The sequence below is a fragment of the Ostrinia nubilalis genome, chromosome 9 (genome assembly GCF_963855985.1).
Source record: "Ostrinia nubilalis chromosome 9, ilOstNubi1.1, whole genome shotgun sequence".
In the NCBI taxonomy this organism is placed as follows: domain Eukaryota; kingdom Metazoa; phylum Arthropoda; class Insecta; order Lepidoptera; family Crambidae; genus Ostrinia; species Ostrinia nubilalis.
In genome coordinates this window covers 5,086,397-5,113,259 of record NC_087096.1, presented here as the reverse complement: position 1 = coordinate 5,113,259, position 26,863 = coordinate 5,086,397, and the positions used below count along the sequence as shown (strand labels likewise).

At 36.4% G+C, this 26,863-nt stretch overlaps 1 protein-coding gene across 1 annotated transcript in view; it reads left to right on the top strand.

Moving 5' to 3' along the window:
• Window positions 1–24,445, top strand: part of LOC135074454 (uncharacterized) — an 86,927-nt gene extending 62,482 nt beyond the window's left edge. Inside the window, exons 6-9 of the mRNA XM_063968749.1 lie at window positions 7,337–7,480; window positions 15,525–15,617; window positions 21,535–21,699; window positions 22,590–24,445. Coding sequence (XP_063824819.1) covers window positions 7,337–7,480; window positions 15,525–15,617; window positions 21,535–21,699; window positions 22,590–23,107 — 920 coding nt within the window. The 3' untranslated portion in view covers window positions 23,108–24,445. The remainder of the gene's footprint in view (window positions 1–7,336; window positions 7,481–15,524; window positions 15,618–21,534; window positions 21,700–22,589) is intronic.
• The last annotated feature ends 2,418 nt before the right edge of the window (window positions 24,446–26,863 follow it).

Genomic DNA, 26,863 nt, shown 5'->3' with positions numbered 1-26,863 from the left:
TGAGGGAAATCTAACCCTAGAAGATTAGTGTAATACTTGCTAAGTAGACTTTACGTTACATACTTACCGTTCTGTCGTAGAAAACCCCGTTTATTTTGAAATATACAACAATATTCTATGCTTAACAAACATTTGCTTGTTATTTGTTTTGTCAGTTTATTTTTTATTTTTCATTAGCTAAGCAATAACATTCTGGATTATGTTAACAAAGGCCCGAAATAAGTCTTACCTACTCCGCTTCATTAAATATAGTAGACAAAGTCCGTTGTACTTTGATTTTTAAGAATATTGATTTGATTTCTATGAAGATTGGGCTACCTGTCGCTTTAACGATGACGTAGAAATAGTTCGTTGCATGAAATGTCAGCAATATGGTCATGTTGCGAAATTTTGCACGGAAAAATCTAGCTGTTGTGGGTATTGCGCCGAGGCCCACGATACGAAAGATTGTATTAAAAATACCGCCAAAGACTTTAAGCCAGTTTGCGCGGCATGTAAACGTTTTAAAAAATCAAACGACCATTTAAGCGGTTCGCCCGACTGTCCGAGTTATAAGGCAAAATTAGAACAACTAATATTAAATACTGTTTATGGCTAAAGTCTCCATAGGCCAATTAAACCTCCATAACGATAAAATTGCTACGTTGGAGTTGGACAGACTTATTGTAGAATACAACTTAGATCTCGTGTTAGTACAAGAACAATATCAGCGTGTCGGCGTGCGCTGCAAAACTATTCAAATTAATAACAGTGCACGCGCCGGTATCTATGTGTCATGCGCGTCTACACTCACAATAACGTCTATTGCCAACCTTTCTTCGTCGCATTGCGCTGTTGCGGAAGTATCCTCCCCATCCTTCTCCATATTTGTCGTGAGTTGTTACTTTCAATATTCTGACCCGGTTGGGCCTCATCTACACCACCTACGCTTTGTATTACAGTCCCTAACAGGGCGTAGGGTTATCATTGGAGTTGACGCGAACGCGTCATCTCCACTTTGGCACGGCAAGCTCCGCTCGACTGATGTGGAGCGTCGCTCAGCCGTGGAAGACTTCATAGCTGAAATGAACTTAGTTATTCACAACACCCCTAATGCACCACCAACCTACAGTAGCCCAACGGGCGAGTCTCATATTGACGTCACGCTTTCTAGCGCAGACGTCCAGCTGGATAGGTGGCGTGTCCTCCCCGACGCGTCTTGTAGTGATCATCGCTTGATAGTGTACGAGTTTAAACCAATGTCGCGACAAGACACAGTTCATGAGTGCAGCAACAACTATAGATATAAATGTCGTGGGGCCGACTGGGCTTTTTTCAGTACTCTTTTTGCGTCTCATGCCAAAGATTTTACTCGTGCCGACCTGAGCGCGACTGATAGTGCAGAAATTATGTCCGATACTTTTACGTATTGTGCAGATGTTGCGATTGGTCGCGCTCCAACTAGAGGTGTACGTAGATGTGATTGGTGGAATGAATCGCTGGTAGAAATTAGGAAAAAGTTTCGCCGGGCTCGCCGTAAGCTTAACACACTTCGAAAGGCAAATGTTACTGGGGATGCATATGAAAATGCTTTATGTTCTTTGAGGGTTGCCAGGTCCCATTATCGAGCTGCTGTAACTAAAGCCAAGGGCGTATTACTGCGGAAAACAGTCGAGAGATTAGAAAAAGAGGGTCCGTGGTCTCCGATATATCATGAATTCAAAGCTAACCGTAAATTAGATATTGCTTATATTTCTAACATAAAAATTAACAACACTCATACGGTGGGTGTAGAGGAAACAACAGGTGCTCTTCTTAACGCGCTTATACCCGACGATAGTGTGTCTGACGATAACGATTATCATCGGGACGTCAGAAATGCTATTGCGGTGCTGCCTGAGTCGCCTGTGTCTTCTATTCCTAGCCTTGATGAGTTTTACGATATAGTAAATAGTTTACCCTTAAACAAAGCATCGGGCGAAGATAAAATATCAAATAAAATGATTAAAGCAGCGTGTAAAACAGCCGGAACGGATATTCTTAATGTTTTCACTCGTTGTATCTCGGAGGGCGTGTTTCCGAGTATATGGCGTCGCGGATTTATTAAAATTATACCAAAGGGAGGTGACAAACCGCCCGAAGATCCTAAATCGTACCGACCTATTACATTACTTCCCTCATTAGGTAAACTGTTAGAGCGTTTAGTAGTGCCGCGTTTGCTACCGGGTGGTCCAATTTTTCACGAGCAGCAGTTTGGCTTCACCGCCGGGAAGTCTACTGCAGATGCAGTAATATCTGTTAGACAAAAAGTGACGTCCTCGGTGGCAAAGTACGTTGTAGGAATATTCCTCGATATTTCAGGTGCCTTCGACAATGCTTGGTGGCCGATCCTGCTCTTAAAACTGAAAGTTCGTGGATGCTATAGTAATATATATTCACTACTGCACTCGTACTTTTGTAACGGTACAACTAAATTAAAACTCGGCCATCATGCTGAATCAAAGGTGCTCACGCGCGGCTGTCCCCAAGGATCGGTCCTAGGGCCCTACCTTTGGAATTTGGGTTTCGATGATTTTCTAGCATTACCATTACCCGAAGGCTGTTCGTTAACCGGGTACGCTGATGACGGTCTCCTTTTAATAGAGGCTGACACTAGATCAAAGCTTGAAAATCTAGCGGATACATGCTTGAATTTAATATCTCAATGGGGAGACAGGAATCGTTTGCAGTTTGCCCCTCACAAAACTTATCAGCTTCTATTAAAAGGTAATCTTAAAGTTTTGCCTCGCATTAAATTCAATGAAATAACTGTTAAAAAACGGGAATCTGTTTGCTATCTCGGACTAATTTTAGAGAAAAACTTTAGTTTTGTCGAGCACATTAAACAGATCGGTGAAAAAGCTAAAAAGAACTTTTATGCCTTAAGTCACATTTCAACCTCGACGTGGGGTCTAACGTTTAAAATCCTCCGAGTAATATATTCGGCCACTTATTTAAGCTCCATTTGCTATGGTGCACCAGTTTGGGCTGACAGAGCTACTATAGGAGCCGCTCGACGGAAACTACTCCAAAGTCAACGCCTTGCATTGATTTTTCTTTGCAAAGCTTACAGAACTGTGAGCACGGAGGCTCTGCCAGTCCTGGCTGGTGTACTGCCGGTCGACTTAGAGGTGCAAAAGCGTGCGGCTATGTACTTCGCATCAAGGGAAAATATAACCTCCGATTTCTTAAATAGCCGCGATCGTTCTAAAATAAGTCGATTATTTGATTCCCGAGAAGTCGTTGAAGAAGATTTACTTAATGAATGGCAAAAAAGATGGGATACGTCAGTCAAAGGACGTCACTTATATAAATTCTTCCCGAATGTACGCGAACGTCTAACTAGGCGATGGTTAGAAATCGACCATTGCTCGTCGCAGTTCCTCACGGGACATGGCAACTTTAAACATAAACTTCACGAATTCAAACTAGTTCCGTCTCCTTTTTGCGAGTGTTCCACTGATGATGTCAGTCATGAGCAGTCTGCCCATCATATCTTGTGGGAGTGTGATCTTTGGAAACATGAACGTGATATAATGCTTAATTCAATACAACATACATCTGTTTCCGCAATTTATTACACCGATCTTGTCGCGACAAGGAAAAATTTCCGTGCTTTTAAGCGATTTTGTGAAAAATATTATTGGCAGGTAGTTGCTAATTGCTCATAAGATAGGCCCCCTTAATTTAATTTATTATCCGTGGTGCATAATATTTTTCTTAAAGGTTTTAAACCTTTGTTTGTCACCTGTCATCCGCTTTGCAATGGAGGGAAGTCGAACCTTAATTTCGAACTCCTCCTATGTTCTTCTGATTAATTTCGTTGCGGGTCCAATGACAGTTTAACTTTCCCCCGGGACAAACTTGACCTTCATTGGTTGGGTTTTTGTGGCGGTCAAGCTGTAGATCCTGGCTACACAGGAGTTGCAGTGGTGGGAACGAGAGGTGGGAATAGTCCCGTTCTATGAATAAGCCCTTAAAAGTATAATATTTTTTCCTGGTAAAGCTAACGAAAACATGTTTAATACAGATACCTTTTGTTCAGCGACCGGAGAGTAAACTCTAAAAATAAAATTTCTGCAAATTACAAAAACCGAGATATACTTGTTTTGCTGAGCGATTCGGAGGATTTATTAGGCATTTTCTTTAAAAGCCTCGCTACGAAATCTCCGACCCGCATTTTTCGGTGTGGGTCGTATGTCGTGTGTAATATCGTGTGATATGTCATACATTCGTACCGGGTACTTTGTATGCTGTTTGAGTTGAGTATCGCAGCTTGGGTCTATCACGCTTATGTGTTGTGCATTATATTTGGATGCTGCAATATTCAAGATGTCTTTCGAAATTGTATACTTTTTTGAAGTTGAGGACTACTGTACCAATAGCATTCCTCTATATTGTGCTCGATGAAATTCTAGATACCGAAACTCGGAGTTTACTTTCAATATTTAAGATGGTATTAATAAATGTGTAAGTAATAGGTATGTAATAGGCATAGCCACGATAGCCGAACGGTGAAGGGGTCGGACTGGCCGACTCGAGATCCGAGGAACGCGGGTATCCCACCGCTCGACTATTGTGATGAGCCCACTCGTAACACAAGCTTATTTAGCTTAACACGAGGGGCTAATGGGACTATTAGTAATTTGGGCAACAAATTGCTAATAATCTTTTGTTAAAAAAAATAAAATAGGTCCAGCTATTTTCGATACAAATCACATAAGTGTCTAATTTTTTCTCTATGTTAAAGTCATTTAAGTTCAATCTAAAATGATAACAATCTTTAGAGATTGTTCTATTGTACAATATCTAGAATACCTTCAAACTAACATGGCAAATATACCAGGCGGAATTCAACGCGGCCACAGAAGGGTCGGACTATTTATAATATTTGAAAGGCTATGGAGCACGTCACATTGAAATATCACTTTCGTATCGACCTTATTCTAAATATGAACCAGCAGGCTCATTCTAGGTTTGTAAAAAAACTTTATTCCAGACCAATTAAGTATATCATTTATTTTGTTAAATGCTTAGAGATGACGATGTACGCTTTTCTCCACAACTGAATATTATTATATCCGGTAGGAAACTTTAAATAATAGCGACGATTCGTGACTGTGAAATATACCAACTTTTAGTACAAGATCTGCTGAAAGATGGACTTTCTCAGAAAAAGTAAAATGCAACGCAAGTCTAGCTAAGTAAAAGGCACACAGTTACTCTGAAGTTCAAACAAGAAATAATTCTGTTCCTTCCTGTTTTGTACCCCACAGAACCCCGCCGGAATCCCCTTTGATTTATCCCGTTATGTGACCAAATTTCTGGCCCACGCTTTATGAGCACCAAACTATGTTTACACTGAACTTACTCGTACCATGAAGTCGGTGAGCCGGCGACTCGTGAGTTTGTGTTGTATAAAATTTAAATAGAACTTTGAGCTGTAAACTTTGTCTTACAAAATGTTAGTTGAGTCTTTGACATCAGTTATTTATGCTTTGACACGAAAATAATGCGGGGAAATGAAAATGATGAAGTTTTATGCAATGTCAATCATGTTGTTTGGAGATTTGGATTTATTTATGAATTTAATAGAAATCAATCCATGGACTGTATTGTCCTAGAGATGAAGATACCATTCAATAAGAGATGACCTCTTCAATATAATAACTTTAAAGATTATACATAATACATATAGTAACGTCGCAGAAATCAAATCAATGATGGATAATCTTTTAAAAAAAAATCCTACAGTCAAATGATACTGTTCTCAATTATTTCTTGTCCTTCTCTAAGACAACACTCTACAATTTATGTATGTACCAGGTCGAAAGATCCAGATTTTAACTCTCTCTTTCATTTTCTCTACACTCTACATTATTCACAAATATTATAATAGTTTTTTTTTAATAAAGCAGACCTACTTAAAAAGTTTAATTGGTTCACATCTCAAGTCAGTTCCAAGTATTGAAATCGCTTTGATGAAAATTCCATCACTCCATTACGTCACAAAGAGGCTCATTGTTGTGTCTGGAATATTAACCTTCCAACTGAGCTACTAATTTGGTATTGATATGCTAAACAGCCCATGCAGACTTCTATATCCAATTTGTCAAATGGATTCTGAATTTTATTACGTTTGCATTTAGTAATTGAAGTAAATGGCTGTTACTTAGTTCGACTTGTTTTAAATTTATTCCACGTTGAAATACTTCTTTAAAGATTTATAGGATTAGTTTCAATGTTTCTTTAAGAATAGAAGTAATGAGATTTATTAGTACATACTTCTCCTAAAATGAAGTATTATTCTTTATTGAATCCTATCAATCATCATTACTAATGTAATGTTCTAAATAACGAAGACATAGAATTGTGTGAGTGATATAATATCACTTACTTTTGCAAATTGAAAAAAGGTTTTTTTATATTCTGTTTTATCGTAGGTACACGTATACTCGTACGATTGCTTCTTTTTATAATAATGGCTCAGGGCCCAATCTTTTATCAATTGTTTTTTACTGTTATCTCGTTTGTGGACAGTCAATTGTTTAAAACTGCAAGAGTATTGCGAATTCATGACCACTGTAAAACCGTGCCGTACCCACACAGAATCCACAAAATTTAACCCAAAAATATTTTTGCACCGTTCCCGGTTCCTACCTCAGAGACACAGTACCTACCAATTTTAGTAGCGCGTTGCCGGAACCGTACTTACGCTCCGTTCGGTTTTGGGTACGCTTCAAAATATTGTTTTCGCATAGAAATGTACATTTACTAAGAAATACTCGTATAATTGTAAAGTTGAAAGTCACTTCGTGGAACTGATTCTCGGTTAAAGCGTAAATTGGGGATATTTGTATTTTAATACGTACTCGTACCTAGTTTTAAAAAGATATCTTAAATGAGTTAATATTATGATATGCACCCTACATCCTGCAATTCTGAGTAGTATTTCGTTCTGAAGTGTGTACATAGGAATAACTTCCGATTATTTATAAAATAATTTCATCTTACACCATACTTATTGTTATTCAGCATATTGCTGGAGATGATCGATTTTAATGGTTGAAAAATAAAAATCGTTCTTCAAATAAAAAAAAAATAGAATTTCTATGGGTAGGAGAACCACTTAAGCTTCGACCACACCAACGCGTGCAGATAGCCATCGCCGGCGCGTTCAAAGGCCAATGGCAGGTCGCGCGACCCATGACAGTTCACGCGACCTGTCATTTCAGTGTGGTTGAAGCTTTAATTCGGAATTGGATGACGCTGTTTAAAACATACGTCATGATTGATTGATTTATTTATTCGTCACCAGCATGCCTGGAGCCGTACGCCACGGAGACAGCGATGCGGGAGTGCCACGGAAAGAGGAGGTGCGTCCTCTCAGCAGACAGCAACATGTTCGGAAAGCCCTGCAGAGTCGGCAGCAGAACCTACCTAAAAGTCGTGTACACCTGTGGTAAGTTTAATACAGATTTAAAAGTCTATACACTGCGTTAAACAACAGCAGAGTAAATACAAATGAGTAGGTCATCTTCATAGATTGGCGCGCGCTCACATACAAACCGCGCTCGGTGCGTTTCTATGAAGATGACCTACTCATTTGTATTTACTCTGACAACAGCCAGATGACAATACGATACATTCCTTTAAAACTTGAAAAAAAAACCGACTTCCTCAGATGGGAGAGGACAGAGGATCATTATGATGGGACATACACAAAATTGCAAAGAAGCAAAAATCTATTAAAAATAACTTCAAGGTGACTAAACCTTTATGACCAATTTTTTCATAAGACTGAAAATTACTTTTCAAACTACGTGCCGGCTAAAAGTTTAAATAGAAACTTGTAGACCAATCGATAGTCAAGAATCCAGAAAATTCGTTTCAAAACTGCTTAATTCAAAACTTCTTCTATATCGCGTTAAAAGTTATTTGCTTTGAACTCCGTTCGAACTTAAAATCGTTTTATAAGAACTCTCCAAAGAAAAACTAAACGTTCCGCCATCTTGCCTTGTGTAGTCCGTTCCTTGTTTTTAAAACTTGTTTTTTGCCCACACTCGTAAAACAGTCGTAATTTTGTTTATTGGGTCGCTGATTTGCTAGAAGATAGAATATACCCCTCGACAATAAAACGGGGACTACACAAGTTTTACTTCATCCAAGGTCATGTGTTTTTATGGGGAAAATGATTTTATTAGATGGTAAGTTATGCGGGGTTATATTGACTAGAGATGATAAAGAGGAGTGGATATGGATTTATTAAATGTACCCTTGGAAACTGGGAATGAATTCGTTACATAGTTATAGCATGGGAACTTCTATAAGTTGTAATGCTCTAACAGGGAAACTTATGTTTGATTCTGAGCTAAACTTGCTTGCATCTACAGCACATCAGACTATATTGTTGTATTTATAGCTTTACATGCTGTCTATACAATTTCAATCCAACCATTTCATGACAATTTTCAAGGCTAAAATAAGCACACAAAACTCAAAGATAGGTCTAGTCTAGGTGGTAAGAAATTTATTCCATGCAAGTGGTTGCCGAATTTTACGCCTTGTGCTTTTATATCCAACACTTAAAAATATAAATGCACATTCACGCCCATATCTTAACCCCCTTATCTCTGGTCTAGACACACATTCTACTTACTGCTCCAAATATTTCATACTGTACGTACACCCGACACACCGTTCCGGGGCAACTCGTTGTCATTAATATTTATACCACCCGGCACCGGTCTCAAATCCGCATCCGATATTGCCCCAGCAAGATATTAAATGATTTGTAAGTAAATAACCCAATCCCGAATTTCATTATGACTTTTCAGCATTCCGCGTGATCCGAGTTTGAAACTGGGAGGCGAATAATAAATATTTCTAAACAAAGAGAAAATTCATGAAATTCACTATGGATACTGATCCTTTGAAGCAATTATTACGTCTATTTTGTTTGTAGATTCAGGCTTATGTAAAAAAAATTATAACTTGATCAAAATTAAAACAAAACGAGGTATTTTCGAAATGAGGATTGATTGTCGAATCTTGAGAGTAGAAAAGTACAGTTCTAAATACCGTGTGATGAGATAATTTTTATTAAAAGTTTTGTAATGACGTTGGTCCTGCACTTTTTCGAAGCGTCATTTCTAGCTATCACTAAACCAAAATCATAATCCTAATAAAATTCGGAAACCAATTTTCATCGATTATAATAACAAACATTTCAAAATCATCACTTTCAGAAATGATTTTCATACAGAACAGGTAAAATCTTCCCCTGATTCGCACTTGACAGCGTTTTTATGTCCTCAAATGTAGGGGAAAGAGCGAGTTTTCATTACCATTTCCTATTGGTGATGTCCCCTGCCAATCAGTCAAAAAGTTTACCCCACTTTTTTCTTGTTTTTTATTATTTTGTTTTCGCTAAGTCGCTCGCCATCGCCTAATTTATTAGAGGCCGCTCGTTCAAAAATATTTTCCCCAAACTCAAATTCTTATGTTTGCGGTTCTGCTGTCGTAATTGTAAACAGTATTTTGTTTCGTTTTCATTAAGCAACGGTTTGGATGGTATGTTTCTTAATCAAGACCGCGGGGTATTTTTGGCACGATTTTGATCGGTTTAGTTCTCGATAGAAATTCTAGCTCTTTTGCATTTTTCTTTAGCATAATCTTTATAACTTTTTTAATCAAGATGGATTCTGATTGATCAAGATGGATGTTTAATCAACTTCCAATGCATAGGATTTTGTCTATTAAGTAAGCAATTATCCCAATTTAAACTTAAATAAAATTCAACAAAAAGTATCTCAAAAGAGTTCTGAAAATAACCTTAAAAGAAGTCCCTCTACTTGTATCTGAATCAGAGATTTTACTTTTGATCTAAAGCCTGTCTCACATTCACAACTACAGTTTCAATTTAGTTAAAGGCATAGTCAACTCTACTGTAACTATACACCGTCCGGGTCAAGCCATTTGTACCAATAATTTGGACCCGACATTACCTTTACTACAGTAAATAGGCAGCAGGTCTGTAGATATTTTTCGTAATCCTGGTATTTTAATGTGAGTTGTGTTATTTTAACGATGAGAATATTATGACAAAAAACAAAATAGATGTGTAGTTTCTATTTTATGCTCGTCTAATAACTGTTTAATGTTAACAAAAGTAAAGCTGAAGCCTACTTATTTTGAGAGCAGAAAATTGCTATTAACTACACAAAACATATGAGTATACATTTATACATAACAATTGAAGGCAGGGACAAAAATATTGAAAGGTTTATTTAAATTTCAGATGAAAATCAATCAGAATAGAAGCAACCTTGCAAGTTCTTTGGTTTCACTTAAATTTAAAGACTTAAGTATTAAAAGCTCGGCATTCGAGACTTAAAGTTAAAGTATCTTTATCTCGTCTTAAGTCCTGTGGAATGTATATCAGCGGTAGAGCTTCTAGCCGACGTAGACAAATTAGATCAGCCACTTCATTGGTCATTATTTGCGAGTTGTAAAAGGCAGATGTTATAATCAAACGCTTGTGGGTAAAGTCATATTATCATCATAGCATTTCAAATTGTAAAGGTTTTAAAGGATCATATGCCTGTTAGCGTCCATAATCATATTATTTGCGTCCCTACAACGAAACTAGTCATGGACATTTGAACAAATTCCCTGTTAGCTTTTTTTTGTGAATGGAGTATGTAGTAAAGGCCAGAGATGCTTTAACAGGCGTAGGACGCATTTGTAGTGGCATTTTAATAAAAATCTCTGAATCCAAGTATCTTTTTATGTAATTAAATTATACCTAACTGTTCTATTAGGACTGTGGCTTGCCAACGAAGAAGTTTTAAAGTCGTCATGCCACTTGTGGTGCGTTATGTAATCACCTAGCTTGGATTCTGTAATACAGCCGACTTGTGTAAAATAGTACAATAGAAACTTTAAATGCTTTTATTCTATTTCTTTTTATTTAACTTAGCATATAATTTTCTTTTGTACTTTTATGTAGTTTTACACTTGCATTTTACGTAGTTTAAGATTTTGCTACTAAAATGATGAGGATTCCGTCAACTGGGACCGCAATTAACTGGGACCGCGGTCCCAGTCGCCGGATGCGTAAAAATTAAATAATTTTCTTCCGGCGACTGGGACCACTCATGGATTTTAGTACTGTACCAATTTTAGATTGAATAATATTTTCTTTCAAGTTATCTATGAGTGGTCCCAGTCGCCGGAAGAAAATTATTATTTTTTTATGGATCCGGCGACTGGGACCGCGGTCCTAGTTAATTGCGGTCCCAGTCGCCGGAAGCCTCAAATGATAATTATATGAACTTGATGACTTAATTTTTTTGATAGGTCTTTACTTCTTGCGGTTTTTTACCTACCTACAACTTTATATAAGTGACAATTTATTGATTTTACTCACTCAACTTTATGCGTTAGTACATAAACAGAAGCCCTACCCTTGAGAAGGCCAATACATAATAATTACCGAACAATATAGTCTGGAAATCGTAATATGAGTCAAATATCGCACGAGTTGATACGACCTTGTTTTCAGACGGTATCGTTATTATTTCTTTGTCAATCAATTCGGTAATTTTATTCGAAGGTAGATATTTCGGTATAGCAAGTATCAAAACCTTTTTCATGAACAACTACAAAGAATTTAGTCATTCAGCTTTTTTGGCAGGAAACAAACTATAAATAACTTGAAAAAAGTTTGAGATGCGAGTCTTAACGCTAAAAATTAAATAACTAGAAAAAACACTGTCTAATTCTTTTTATTATTCTGTAATATACAATGGTGATTATCACGGTGACCCACATACTTATTTGCCCGCAAAAGGATACTTGAAAAACTCCCCCTTCATACGATACTCTTCCAATAGGTACTATCGGGGACTCGAACGCCTTGACACCTTAAGGGCCTAAATTGTTTGCACACACACGCTCGATTATGCTCCGCCCCCGTTCATTCATGTTTCGGGTCTAAGCAGCGTCGGCGCACCACTGTAGATGTTTGCCATAGCAAACCAAGCTCTATGTAAAGCATTTAGGATTGAGTATTGCTTATTACCCGCATCCGTAGCGCTCGTTTGGCAACGTCGCATTTTAGTCAATTTGAAACCCAATAAAGAATCGCTACAAAATATATGAGGCTTCGTGTAAAATTTGAACTAGCGATTGCCCGCTCGGGTCACAAAATTGCTATCGCACATTCCGAGGTAACTATGCAATTTACCGAGAAAAAAGTAGCCTTTTCTACAATTATTGTTGATATTATGAGTGTAAATCTCATGATATTAGTTTAGCTAGTTAGGGCGAGAAATACAAAATCATACAGTTACTTTCGAATTTTACTTATTTAATAGGTATTTAATTTATTCGGAACTTATAATTTAAAACAATATGTTATTGAATTAATTAGTAAAGAGTTAAGGAATATTTGTGGCTTAAAAACAATTATTGTAAGATCTGGCTATAACTTTTTTAAATCCTTGAATGTAAATAAAAACTTATAATAGGTTTCTATTTATTTTTAATGCATATTTTGTTTTCCGTTTTAAAGAAACATTTATCTACGTTATTAAAATTTAATATAAATATTGCACTAGGTAGCAATGATCCAGGTAATTGATTATCGTAAATATTATAATATTAAGTTAGTTTTATTTCAAATTCAATTTTTTATTGCACATTAAGTGTCTTTACACAAGGTCTTAAATCAAAAACAATTAAACTTCAAACTAAATAATACTTAAACAGTTAACAATGTATAGATAAGTTTGTAAGTAAATATAAGAATTATTTTGAGAGGCATGGTTCAGTAATCGAGCGGAGGTCAATAAAAAGGCAATCAAACAGTCCAATTACTAGCACGGGTCAACACAAATCAATCGGTTATTGATCACGAAACTTCACAAAAAAACAAAGGAGAGAATATGTCGACAGATCGCCAAAGCAAAAAGCAGACAGACCTCGTATAAAAACACAATATTAAAAAAAATACATATCTATTTGTTTGTAACCAAATTCTATTATTAAAATTCTAAGGCTGAGTTGCACCATCTTACTTTAACTTTAACAAACGTCAAAATTCTGTCAAACTCCATACAAAAAGCACCGGTTACCGTTATAGTTACGGTCAAAGTTAGGTGGTGCAACTCAGCCTAAAACTAAGAAAGATTGAAGAAAAAGAAACATTTCGTTTTAAACCTTAACCGTATGACAATAAAGTGCACAATAGTATTTCGTATTGCAACCTAAGCCCTGATTGTCTCTTATTGGTCGTAGTAAAAATATAGTAAAATGCGTAACCAATTAGAGACGGGGTGAGCACGTGACCGGAGCGATGCGCTTACGCTAAAATTTCTACAAAGTGGTCAGGCGGAAGAGTCCCCGATAGTACCTAACCCCGCAGTTTGTTGCAATCGTTTCATATTTTGACGCTCCAGAGGACCGGCTGAATCGGCACAATTGCGAATATTGGAAAACTCGCCATTTGCATTGTTATACAATAGAATTCCATTCGTGTTCGCAAATAAAATGTTTGATTTACCTCTAGATTTACATCTAGCGCTGTTGTAGTTTTGAAATTTATGTTAATTTTGTATTTGTCTATTTGAGTGTATTTAACCGCTTTGAACCGCTCGTTTAAAGGAGAATGGGTAGGTAATTTTGTATACCTAGTTCAAGTTAAAAATTCAAATATTTTATTCTACTAGACCCCTTCCAGGGCACATATACACGTCCCAAATATAGCTTCCCCCACCACCACTTTGGGACAACATATGGGCTGGTGCTGAGAAAAGTGGCGGAAGAAACTCAGTCACCTTTGTCAGCTTCTTTTTCAATAAAATACAGTAATTTGTAGTTTACATGACACGCAATAAGTGCGAGACAATACGTTTGTATTCTGCAGTTTGGCGTGTTACTTTAAAACAAAAGTTCTCAGACTTATTTCAAACAAAGCCAACTGGCCAGTCTAGACAAGTTTATAGACGTATCAGATTAATTATCTACAGTTTGTGCTGCAGAGGACAACGGGACTAATGATGCACTTGTGAGAACTTCACTTAGGTACCTACCTAATGTATTTACACTAAACTCGTACAATACTGTACGTACGTACGGTACGCAGCTTAGAGAAACACAAAGTTACTACGGTCGATTTTCCATAACTTATTTAATTATTGCGAGTGAGTGAGAAAAGGTAACCAATTTTGGTGTAAGTATAAGGTAAAATATTATTTCTTCAAAATCAGTTCAGTAGTTTTTACTTGAGGAATAAAAAAACATCAAACCTTACAAACATTTACGTTAATAATATTATTAAGACTTAGCTTAAACTAAATAGGCTGATGAGATTCTATAATAATCATTCTAATTACTCAGGCCCTTAGTTAATTGCGTTTACTACGTATCTACCCTATAAAATATTTAACAAGCTCTCAAAATTAAATTATAACAACCTCACAATTTACAACACTCCAAATTAAAAAATCTGCATTGCTTCATAATTAAAATGTCTAAAGTAGAGAATAAAAAGTTTCAAAAATTATTACGCAAGTTTCAATGGTCATTTTAATTAAATTAAAATCTCCCTTCATGTTAGATGGCATGACAAGCACTTTCCAATTGAAAGTCTAGAATTTAGGAAAAGCTATACAGCGGGTTGACGAAAAAATTTCCAAGTTAAATTGGTTTTCAGTCCAGGCCCTTTGTGTGACCTGCGTATTGTGTCTAGACAAAGCATACATAGGAGCAATATAAATTAACTCAGTTTTTTAACATGTGATGTTCCAAACGAAAACTCCGTCAAAGTATGACCATCAAAAAAGATCAAATAAAGACCGGATTCTCATAGAAGATGATATCAATCTACTCGAATTGCAACTACAATTACTACTAAGCTGTTGTAAAAACTTGTGTAGGATGAGTTGCCTTGCCCGTTTGACATGGCATTACTGCATTATAGACTTATTGTGCTTTACTCATTTCGGTCGAAAATTACTTACGTAATGATTTAATACTTATATTATTTCATCTGGGATTCTCTTATCAAGCTGACATTGTTGAAACCAGATACAGTAGACACAAAGAGAAGATTTGAGTTTATTGCAGATTGCCTCTGGGCTCACAAAAACGAACCAAAAAGTCTGATTTCAAATCCAAATTTGCATATCAACAAAGAGATCGACGTTCATTTTATTGAAAGTCTCATAAAATATACAGATTGCGCTCTCAATCTAGAGTAAATCTATACAACAGATAACTTTATCAAAGAGCAAGTCACGTTTGGTTAAAACGAGCCCTTTGTCTAAAGCGTCTGCTCACTTGAAGTTATAAAAATACCCTCAACCAAAAGCACCCTAGATCTAAAATTAACATCCCTAAAGTGATCCCTTAATGAGCCGCAGTATTAAGTGTACTTGAAGGGGGTACCGTTGAAAAATAGCGTCTGTTGTTTGGTCGTTAAAGTGCTTTTTTTGTTGCAGTTCCCCGCACGGTCCTGAAGGAGAGATACGAAAGTGCTCCAGAGGAGGATGAGGTCGCCCATGACGTGTCTGATATTGAACACGAAGATGTCGGTGAGTTTTTTCTGCTAAGTAAGGAAGTCTGGCGGCTAAGTGGTTTGTTCGGCCATGTTTTTTTGCTTGAGTTTTTAATGATCGCGCTAGAACCGTTAGGAATTGAATTTATATTTTTGAATGTAAATAAAGCTGAGTTTTACATTTAAAAATATAAAACAACTCTTTCATGTGAAAGATGAATCTTTACAGTTTCGGTGAACATAATGAAGACTATCCTAAATACCTAATAGTGAACACTGAAAAGTGTTGTATTTGAGTTTATGTCATTTATTTAATGACACCGACAGATCTTGCGCCGTCTTAGCACATGTCATTTTTAACAAAAAAAAATTATATGTCGCTGTAAAGGAATGGTTTGTTAATTAATTCCTCACATTCGAAGTGATACTTTCAAAAGACTTATGTTGCCGTGTATTGAACAGCTGTTTCGAATAATCACCAAAGTCCTGATTTCAGTTACCTTACCTAAACGATAGAAGACACCAAGTTTCTGATGAGCTAAAACAAGTTCTGTTAACGACCAAACTAACAACTATAGACAGCAATTTACTAAAAGTAACAAGTCAAATTTATGGAAGCTGCGATGTTTAAGAACAACGATTTCGTTCATTAGTTCGGGCGAAGGTAAATGTTTCTTGGTAAATGGTGTTTTTGTAGTTACTGGAACTACTAAACAAAACAACTTGTAATTTATAGGCAATGTAAGATATTTATCTATCTCTATTGCTAAATAAATTGCGTATAAATTTATGATTAGAGTGATTAGATAAGTTTATATTATATTTAATTAATATAAAAATGGTAAGAGTAACACGAAAAAAGTAAAAACTGAAATTAGAGCAGAATATTAAACCATGTGAAAAAAAGTTAAGTCTTCCCGTTAAAGTTTACACACAGTTCTTGCAAAATATTAAATTCGCCATTAACACGAAAAGAAGACCCAGAACTTTTAATTTTGTAGAACAATTTTCACAAAATATTTCCTACAGGACTCGATTTTATTAAAAACACATGAAAATGTATAAATGTATAAGAGTAATTAGCATTGAAAATTAAGTCGAATAAACACGATAAAACGTTCCCCTGAGCAAATTACCGGGTCTACATCCGTACGCTAAAAATAGCTCGTTCCAAACAAGCTCCCGACTAAGCAGAGACAGGATTTACTCCAATAACATCTTATAGAACGGAATTAAAATTATCTCGAAGACAGTTTATCATCCTGCAATACGTCTCGAGGAGCGAAATTTGCTTAATCCCATCTTAATTTGGCCCAAGCAATCTAGAAGGATTTGTTTCGGGCGTGTCAGGGAGTTCTTTGCTTTGTCAGTGTAAAAAGGGATTACGGGGACTCCCCCAAGTAAAAACAGTTCGTGACGAACCATCTCATTCGGATAGTTAAATTTTATACGTTTTTCACTGGAATATTTGGTGCTCATTGCTGAAATGCAGTTCCGTTTTATCAACCGACTTCAAAAAAGGAGGAGGTTCTCAATTCGACCCGTATGTTTTTTTTTTTTTTTCTATGTTTGTTACGCGATAACTCCGCCAATTATGAACCGATTTGAACAAATCTTTTTTCGGCGTATAGGTAATACCTCAAGGGTGGTCCCATTTAAATTTAATAATAGAAAAAACAACCCCCAAGGGTGGAAAATTGGGGATGAACTTTTTTATACACAAGGCATTAAGTCCGCCTTATGTACACCGTTCTATGTGCATATAAGTTTTAAATAAATAAATAAATAAATATCTCCGCCGATTATAAATCAATTTGACTGATTATTTTTTTGTTGAATAGGTATTATCAAAAGGGTGGTTTCATGCGAATTTGAAGAAAATATTTCACCCCCAAGGGTGGAAAATTGGGGATGAACTTTTTTATACGCAATATTTTTAATTTTTAGTTTTTTTTTGTGTTCACGCATTTGAAGTCGGTTTTATTTTTTTTAAAAGTTAATTATGTCGGACTACTCGTTGGTTGCTGCAAAGTTTGTGGAGTAATATTTCTCTGTGGTTCTTCATGTTGACACATTAATTAAACTTAAGTATCTTTAGAAAAACTTATAAACGTGAAGTTGAAAAAAGGCGTCATATTTTTATTTTAAAATATAACCGGTGGGTCGCTAAATTTTATGTTTAAAAACTGTAGGAACTTATCTCCGTGTGTATAAGTATTGCCGCTGAAAACTGTCATTCAAAAATTGAAACTGCAAATGAGTGAACTCCACACGGATCAAAAACGGACTTGAACGAAATCCGCCTTATCATTACATTTTACTATGAAATACGTGAAATTATTAAGTGTAATACAGTGATATTTCCGTTCGATCATAAATTAGCCTTGAGCTTTCTACGAAACGTGCATTGAAACTAAGGATTCGTACTGCGAACTCAACTGTTCTGATCAACTCAACTGATCTAGTGGAAAACAAACACTTAGATACCTGGCACACATTCCTCGCATGCCTCTAACGCACACAACTAAGCTCACTCCGAGCTCGCCATTGCTTTGTCAACAAAGATCTCGTCCCACAAGCCATTCTGTACCTGAGCTTTGTTGAATAAAGCTGGGACAATGAATTAATCTTGTCCAGTGTTTAATTTGTACCTCCTTGTGGGTTGTTACAACTAATGTGAGGGCTCTGACTTCAGATTTTATGAGACGATTGTGTGACAAGGAAAATTCGGATGGTAGCTTAACATCAAGATCATCTCGAAATATGAATGCATTATTTCTTTTCGGGTAATTCAAGTCTACAATGTTCTAATCAAGTTTTAAGATATTTTTTAAACCAAGCTTTTTCTCAATTTGATCTAAATAAACCTTAAAATCTCCGGGTCGATAATATCTCTAACCTAAAGACAATTACAATAAAACTAAACTGAAAAACCCAGGCCGCTACCGGTTGGTTATTAAGGAAATCATTGGGAGAGGCCTATGTTCAGCAGTGGACGTCCTGTGACTGAAATGATGATGTTAATGACCATGAAATAGTCCATTGACAACAATCAATAAAATCATCAGAGATTACTCAACTATTGGGAATCGTTGAAAAATATAGCGCCAATCTACTTTCACAGTAATATCTGAATCTTGTTTTATTTTCACGCAAGGCATTGGTGTGAACGCACCCTTATGCTTTGATTATAGTATCTTTGTATAGCGATGCGTATAGTTTTGTTTGTTTGAATAGCATCAATATTTCGGATTGTTCAGGCAATGGCCCCGAAACTAATAGGCCGATATCCCTTTGTCTGTCTTTAGGTATACAATGATAATGTACACATTCATCTTTTATTTAAGAGTAATATGAGTCCTTGTTTGCTATGTTACATACACTAGCCTGAAGAAGAAAGCCATTGAAAAAGTTTTACCTAATCCCGAGATAGATTTGTGTTAGGTATTGCTAGAATTAAATGTGTCAAACATAATACTTTTTTTATTCCAAAAATCGAGCTTACGACGATGAACAAAAAATTTTAAATAATTGATTAAAAGTAATTTGTGGAAACATTTTACATTACTTACAATCGCTCGTTTTTAAGATCTATTACTTTACGAAATATTTTTATTAGTTATGATAAAAGTAAGTCGCTGTTTGTACTAATAAGTAGAAGAGTTATGTGTTCACAAACTACCGCGATTCATTGTCTCAGTACCACTAATCAAGACAATTATCATTGTTCAAATTTGAACAAAGATCTAACAATTCCCAGACAAACCTGAGAGGATATATTCCTGTATTTTGCGATTACTAGCGTTTAGAGACAAACACGGGTGAATCCTTCGTCCGTGTCCGTTCATATTTCGACTCCATTATGTACCTTTGTTTGAGGCAACGACCTCTGATCGCAAATCAGAACCTTTGTGATATTTTGAGAGTTCTTTTGAGAATTATTCATGCAAATATGATATTCATTCATTGTTTACGCTTCCGCAGTCGATTGATTAGAGGGTGGGCTTAAGCCCACTTCTGATCCGAGACAATTGTCTCGGATCAGAAGTTGTTGGCTCCATTCCCATAGAGAGAGGAAACTCATAGTGTTTTTATTCCTAGTTTATTTAAGATATGCTTACTGTAGAGGGCACCAGTGTGCTTATCATGAGTTTACGTTATGTGTGTTCGCTATCGAGTACGTCAAAAAAATCGATGAAGATTATTTTTATTGAAAGTAGCCGCCAGAGGCGCTGCACAATATGTCATACATTTAAATATCATTTTTTTCGCAGTCGCTAGCGAGCACACCTAACGTAAACTCATGGTACCTACGCATAAAGGTAGATCGATTTAACAATATCAGACGCTTTTATAAATTCTGACACCCGGACTCCGACCTTAGATAAGATTACTTCAATCAATATAATAGAAGATATTTCACTCCGTGTGAAGAGAAACAAATTTCCAAAGAAAAATATTTCTTACATCTTTTTTATTGCCTTCTTTGTTAAATCAAATCAATAGGTAGATAAGTAATTCAAGTAACTCACAAATAAATGCCTACTTGTATAAGTTTTCAATAGATTGTGCTATTCATTCTCCCTAAAGGCTTAGTTTGCTACAAATGTACTTCGTTTCTGCTGACTGCCTTCAATTTAATTCTTAAACAAGTTCGTGTTTCGCTGTGGTTGTCAAAGACTTGCTATAATGTATACAGGTTTACAGAAGTCTCATTTATTGCTAAAATGCTGACTAGCTTTGAATTCGATTTCGCGTGAATTTTTATCTGTCCTAGAAAAAATAATAGAAAAAATATAGCGCGCTCGTCCATGTTTCAAAAACCGGGATAAAAACTATCCTGTCCTTTCTCGGATCTCTTTTAAAAAGTATCTTATACTTAAATTAATGCAAAAAAGGTTTTAATATCAAAAATATTTTTTTAGCTAAAACTGAAATAAATATTTTTTTAAGTTAGGTGAGTCATTGTGGAAGGAACCTACTGTTTAGTACCCCATATTGTACACCCTGTTCCGATATTATTAAAACTGAAAGAATCCGAAGACAATCAGAGCGTGCTTTTCTTTCAAGTGACACTTTTTAATTGAAAGTTTTGTTTCTCTCGCATTTTCCATTTATTTTCTTTTTAATATCATTGTAAAGACCTCTCTCAAAGACCAATTTGTTTCTTTACAAACCATTGAGTAACAGGAATTCTGGTTAAAAACAATTGACCCGAACTTGTACAAATTGGATATTGTAGGGCGTCCTGAAACAAATAAGTTATCGAATTTTGGACTACAATTACAATACAATAAGAATACATTTAACCTGTAAACTTTTATGAAACAAAGCTATAGCTTAGAAGTAGAACCAATCTATTTAATGGATCAGAAATGAACCTTTTCAATGTGATTAATTTGTACCTAGTCTTTTTGTTATGACAGGCTTAAAATGAACAGTTGTAGGCGTTTAGACATAGTTTGATAGGTCAGTCGACCATTGACCTTTCTTTAATCTTTATTATCTGAGAAGTTTTTCATAATAAAAATAACGCTCCGATCATTAGATCACTTGAATTTTACTACCACGCGTTAACTTTGGACGTTTCATCCTTTTACGGGTGAATTTTAAATCCTTTGTTAGCGGATGCCTCGTAATAACTATCATCATCATCATCTGAGCCATAGGACGTTCACTGCTGAACATAGGCCTCCCCGAATGCTTTCCATGTTGCCCGGTTGGTAGCGGCCTGCGTCCAGCGCCTTTCTACTACCCTTATGATGTCGTTGGTCTACCTTGTAGGTGTCGGTCTACCGTCCCACGCCGCGTTTTCCAGTACGCGTTATCTATACGCATTCCAAATCTTAGCACAATTCATTCAGTGCTTTGAGCTGTGTCGATACACCAGTTAGTAACGGTTGCCTTTTTTATAATAGTACGACTTGACATTATATTAATGCCTTTTTTTTCAGATGATTCCGGTGACCGGTGGTGGGTGGAGTCAGCAGTGCCTCCAGCCCCAGCGGTAGCAGCTGTGCCTCCTCAGAGACCTTCGATGTCCACCAGCATCAACGCCACAAGCATCATCAGAAACTCTCCTTCAGCATCACCACCAAGACACCACCTCTCGAAAGATGGTAACAATCTTTGACATGCTGCACTTACGCCCGTATTCACAAACGATGCTTGCATAAGTGAAGCAGCAAATTGAACTCACAGCGTTGAATAGAGCTCTGTGATTGGTCCGTGTGTCACCCTGTGCGTCCACACACTGTGAGACCTCATAGTAATGTTTGTGAATACGGGCGTTAGTGTCCATTAAAATTCAATACATCTATCAATGAAATTCAGCTTTGCTTAAAACGGTTGAAAAACTAATTCTAGGTTCGAAATCCATAGCGTGAATAAGTGAGGACTATAAAAAAATCAATTGAATTCATTGACGTCCGAGAAAAGTGGCTAATTATCCAGTTATTTGATTGGTATATTTAATTATTTTAAAGTAAAGGGATCAAAGTTCTTCCAACAAGGGCAGATTAAAATTGGTCATACATTTTAATCTAGATGGTAAGTGTAAATTTAACATGACCAAGCTCGGTTAATTGTCCTCCAATTAATGCTGAATTTAGCAAGAATTCTTGATTATTTTGAGATGAAAGGGTAGATTAACTAGAAGATGAGCTGTGAATACAAAATATGTAAACAGTCTGACTTTTTGTTTTAAAATAAAGACTTAAACAAAGGCTTATGAACTTTATATTAATAATTACTGTACCATTTTCAAAGGCAATCTGTATTAAGTCTATCCGTTTTGCTCCAATTTTAACTTTCCGTCCTTCAATTACTTCAAAGTCATGAGGCTTACAGATACCAAATGAGATACTCGAAATCTCCTTTACGAAGGCATCAAGAATACTTAGTAAAAATAAAGTCGAAGTATCTTTCGATAATCACTTTGGAGTACTCAGGCGTATTATTCTTTCAACTTATTTCCAGGGTATATTAAAAATAAAGACTTCTTCCGCAGAACCGTTCGACATGATGTATGTCTACATCATAGCAGCTGTTGCCGTCTCGCTCCTCCTCTGCAGTATGGTAGGTGTAGTCCGATGTCTGGTACACAGGAGAAGCATAGAACAGCCTAAAGGCCCTGACGTCTCAGCCACCACAGAAATCCCCAACGGATTCAACGACAGCATATCAGAAGTTGACAATGACATCAACATCACCAGCTTATCAGGTCCAGTCGACACCGTCGACTCCGGTCTCAAACCTGAGATGCAGTTCACAAATGTCGCTCTCAGCCCCAAGATTAACAGATACGTCGGCAGACCAGTCCCCAACACGTACCCACACGTCAGTACCAACATGTACGGACAGGTCGCCGAATACCCTATAGAAATGCCACTCCGAACCATGCCCCATGGGACGTTGGGACGTGGAGTTGCCGTCAAAACCCTACCTAGAGTGCAAGTGCAAAACGAAACCGACCCTAACACCCGGAGTTTATATCGATATTCGAACGCGCAGTACTACTTCGGGTGACAACAAGACAATGCCCAGTGTTCGGACGTATCGAGGACTTACTGTTTCTAGTTCAGTCGTAGTGAAGTGTAAATAGACTAGACGTTTGTAATGTCCTACTTTTAATACGGAAACTGTGATATTAATTGAAACTTTCCTATTAACGGGCCGTTCGTGAAATATGGACACGGGAGGCGGTGCTACAGGCCGTGAATCAGTTACGTCTTGTCGTTAGTGAGGGGAAGCACTCGAGTCTTCTTAATTAATTCCTTGACTTTACTCTTAATTATTGAGTTTAGAAATCGTATTTTAATAATAAGAGAATTCCAATTCGAATACGAGTTATTTACCAATGTGTGCAATTTCGTATGCGAATCGCAGTTCCAATACTTCAAAAATATATCTTCAAGTCTTTCGTGACTGACAAATTACATCTTTTGTTTTTGGTTTAACTTCTTCTGATAATTTAAGACTCATTTCAGTAATTCAGTGAACATAAAACTGTTTATCGATAATGGCATAAATACTCGAGTGCGTCCCAACACTACTTGTCGACCTTTGTCTAGAAGTTACACCTCTAATGACCGTAGTTAAAAAAGTTCTCCGGGAAGTTGAATCGGGGTATATTCTCCTTTTGTGAAGTAAAAACTGCGGGTAGTCGGAAGTTAGCGTTTCGACTCCAATTTTAAATGGTATTTTACGTTAACCTCTTCACTCTCGTTAGCTTTTCATGAAATATATTTCATTGTTGGTTTGTTATTAAATAACAGATTGTTAAATTATTTCAAAACCCTTTTGTGTAAGTAAAAAAATTACGTAAGTTGACGTTACATTGTGTAAAATGAAAGTTACGTTACTTAAAATTAACGTTAGATTTTCTTAAATGATTTGAAAAGCGACTTCTTGTGTCCATGGTTTCAAAATACTATAAGAGTTGAGATGTTGTGAAAATAATTTATGATTGGTTAAAATTTAGTGTTATAGTTTAAACTAAGTTTAAATAGTGGTTTTATGCAAACGTGTTGTATGAATAAATAAGACAGCAATAAGTTTGTCTGAAACCAAATCAATTATTACTAAAGATGCCTAAATTTTAAATTGTTTGGTAACGATAGCGAATTTAAATAAGTTTACGTTGGTTTTTATAAAACTGTAAAATTTTGTTTATAAAGCATTTGTTTAGAATCATTTTACAAAAATGACGGTATGTTTGAACATAATAATAAAATGTTTTCTAAATGACTGACTATATGCCTATCCAAATCACGTTAGTTGGTATTTTTAAGTATGAAAATAATCTGTGTACAGATAAATTTTTATGTGGTACATTGATTTAATAAAGTTAATGCACAAAATGTATTGTTTATGTATTTATTATTTAGTCTCAAGTTTCATCCGAATATTGACAAGTGAAAAGAGACTCTCTCTCTCTCTTTCATTATACGAGTAAGGTCTGCATCTACAGCTGTTTCTACAAAGATTTAAGCTAGCTGTGTGGATCGAACCCAATACCTCTACTTTAGACAGTTTAGCTCTTGAACCACTACTCTACATAAACACTGAAAAAGTTTTCATAAACCTTCGCAAATACGTTTACGAGCTTTTATGCACATCTTTTGACAAACAATCACTTTGAAATAGGTATAACAAACAAAACTAAACTGAAAATGTTTATAATTCCCATAAAATACACCACAGTGTATTTCCAACGATCCATTTTTTTTTCTCTAAACAGAGGCATTGGGCACCAGCAATCAAGTTATCAAACTATAGCGCTGCGCACATAAAACACGGACGCAATGCGACAGACGGTAATGCCGATGTATTTTTTATAGTTGCGGCACATTTGGACGATTTTATGTGCTGAATGCGCTTGGAAGAAACAAAAGACTGCAAAAAAATATGGCAACATTTTTTGGAATTTTTCTACTTTCACACTTGACTTCAAACAAAACAAAGCTTGTATTGTCGATCAGATGAGTCTTCCAGTGACTTGGCCCACTTTTAGCTTGGTCTATGGGCCAAGTCGGTGGATTGAATTTTAAATAAGTTTTTTTTTTCCAGCAACTGGGCCCACTCTAAGGCTGAGTTGCACCACCTAACTTTGACCGTAACTATAATGATAACGGGTATTTTTGAATGGAGTTTGACAGATTTTGATAAAAATATTGAATCGAAGTGACTGGCAGGCTCGATCAGACTACATGGTTCAAAATATTATTAAAGTTTTTTCTTCTTCTTTAGGGCTCTCATGAATTGCGTTCAGCCACGAAAGAGTTACATTATAGATGTACGGTGTACCGTCATTGGTACAATTGTTAAATAGAGATGAAAACCAGTTCTTATAATCCTATATCTGTCTTTTTAATTTCTTTCCAATAACTACGTCCTTTTCTTTGAATAAGTTAGGTTTGAGTTCATGACAATAACACTTGACGCCGAGGAGATTCGATCCTACAACAATACCTGGAATTCTAGATTCGAACTATTTAGCTAAGCAGTTTACACCTTTGTAGAGCTACACTGGAACTATTAGCTTGATTAATTCCGAGAATGTAGAATATGTATTAGGTATTCGAGATGCTGTGACGTCTCAATATACTGACGGAAGCGGAGCCACGGGTGAAGGTATGTATTCGCAAGTACAACAAATACTGCCGTACTTATATAAAATATATGAAATACCAGGGATCTCGAATGCCGACAGCAGGTAGCTCGCATTTCACAGAATACATTATTTTCTTCTCAGCCCTATACAGGTTGTCCCAAAAATGTCTCTAGCGAAAGCCCTAGAGGTAGGTCACAGCCAAATCACTCCGATTTAGTATGTATTGTAAGTGATTCTTTCCACATGTAATTTAAGATCGCCAATGCGCCAAGCATTCATCATCATCATCATTTCAGCCATAGGACGTCCACTGCTGAAAATAGGCCTCCCCCAATGACTTCCACATCGCACGGTTGGTAGCGGCCTGCATCCAGTGCCTTCCTGCTACCTTTATCAGATTGTCGGTCCACCTTGTGGGTGGACGTCTCACGCTGCGGTTTCCGGTACGCGGCCTCCATTCCAGAACCTTGCTGCCCCATCGGCCGTCAGATTACCAAGCATTAGCAACCTACAAATGAAACTTGCATGTAATAAAAAAAGTTCTTATTATTTATTATCTCAGTAACTAAACTCTTGATTAGAAGAAACCTTCATGAGAAAACTAAAAAAAAGAAACTAGTTTTGAGACACCCTGTATGTTCGTAATAATAAAAAGCGCAAAGAACACGAGATTCTAATAAACAGATATGGACAGAGATACGAAAAACCTTTCCGGCCGAGTTCCGGCAGCTAATTATTCTCAATAATTATTGTCCGTATTAAGCATAGGAACACACACCATCCATCATAAGCCCGTACAGTTTCCCAAAATATTTAAGCAAGAGCTGATTTTGCTCGGAAAAATGACATATTTTCAACGTTCTGTAAAGTAACGGAAAATCCTAAACTTTGAAACCTTCTACTCAGAACTCGATTAAAACTTTAGCTCATAGTGCTACTACATACTTCTTATGTGTTACTAAAAAGGATGTGTTGAACTGAGATTATTAATATTCAGTACATAGTGGTTTTGATGAGAAAACTTTTTTTATGTTGTTTATAACTTTTTGCTTAAAAGAGCACTGTGACAATGGTGAAAGGTTTGAAAATTGAAAGAAAAAATTAAAGGTGTTGGGCTCCTTCGATATTGGACAGAAAAAAATGTGTGTGTGTAATTAAGACAGTGGCTG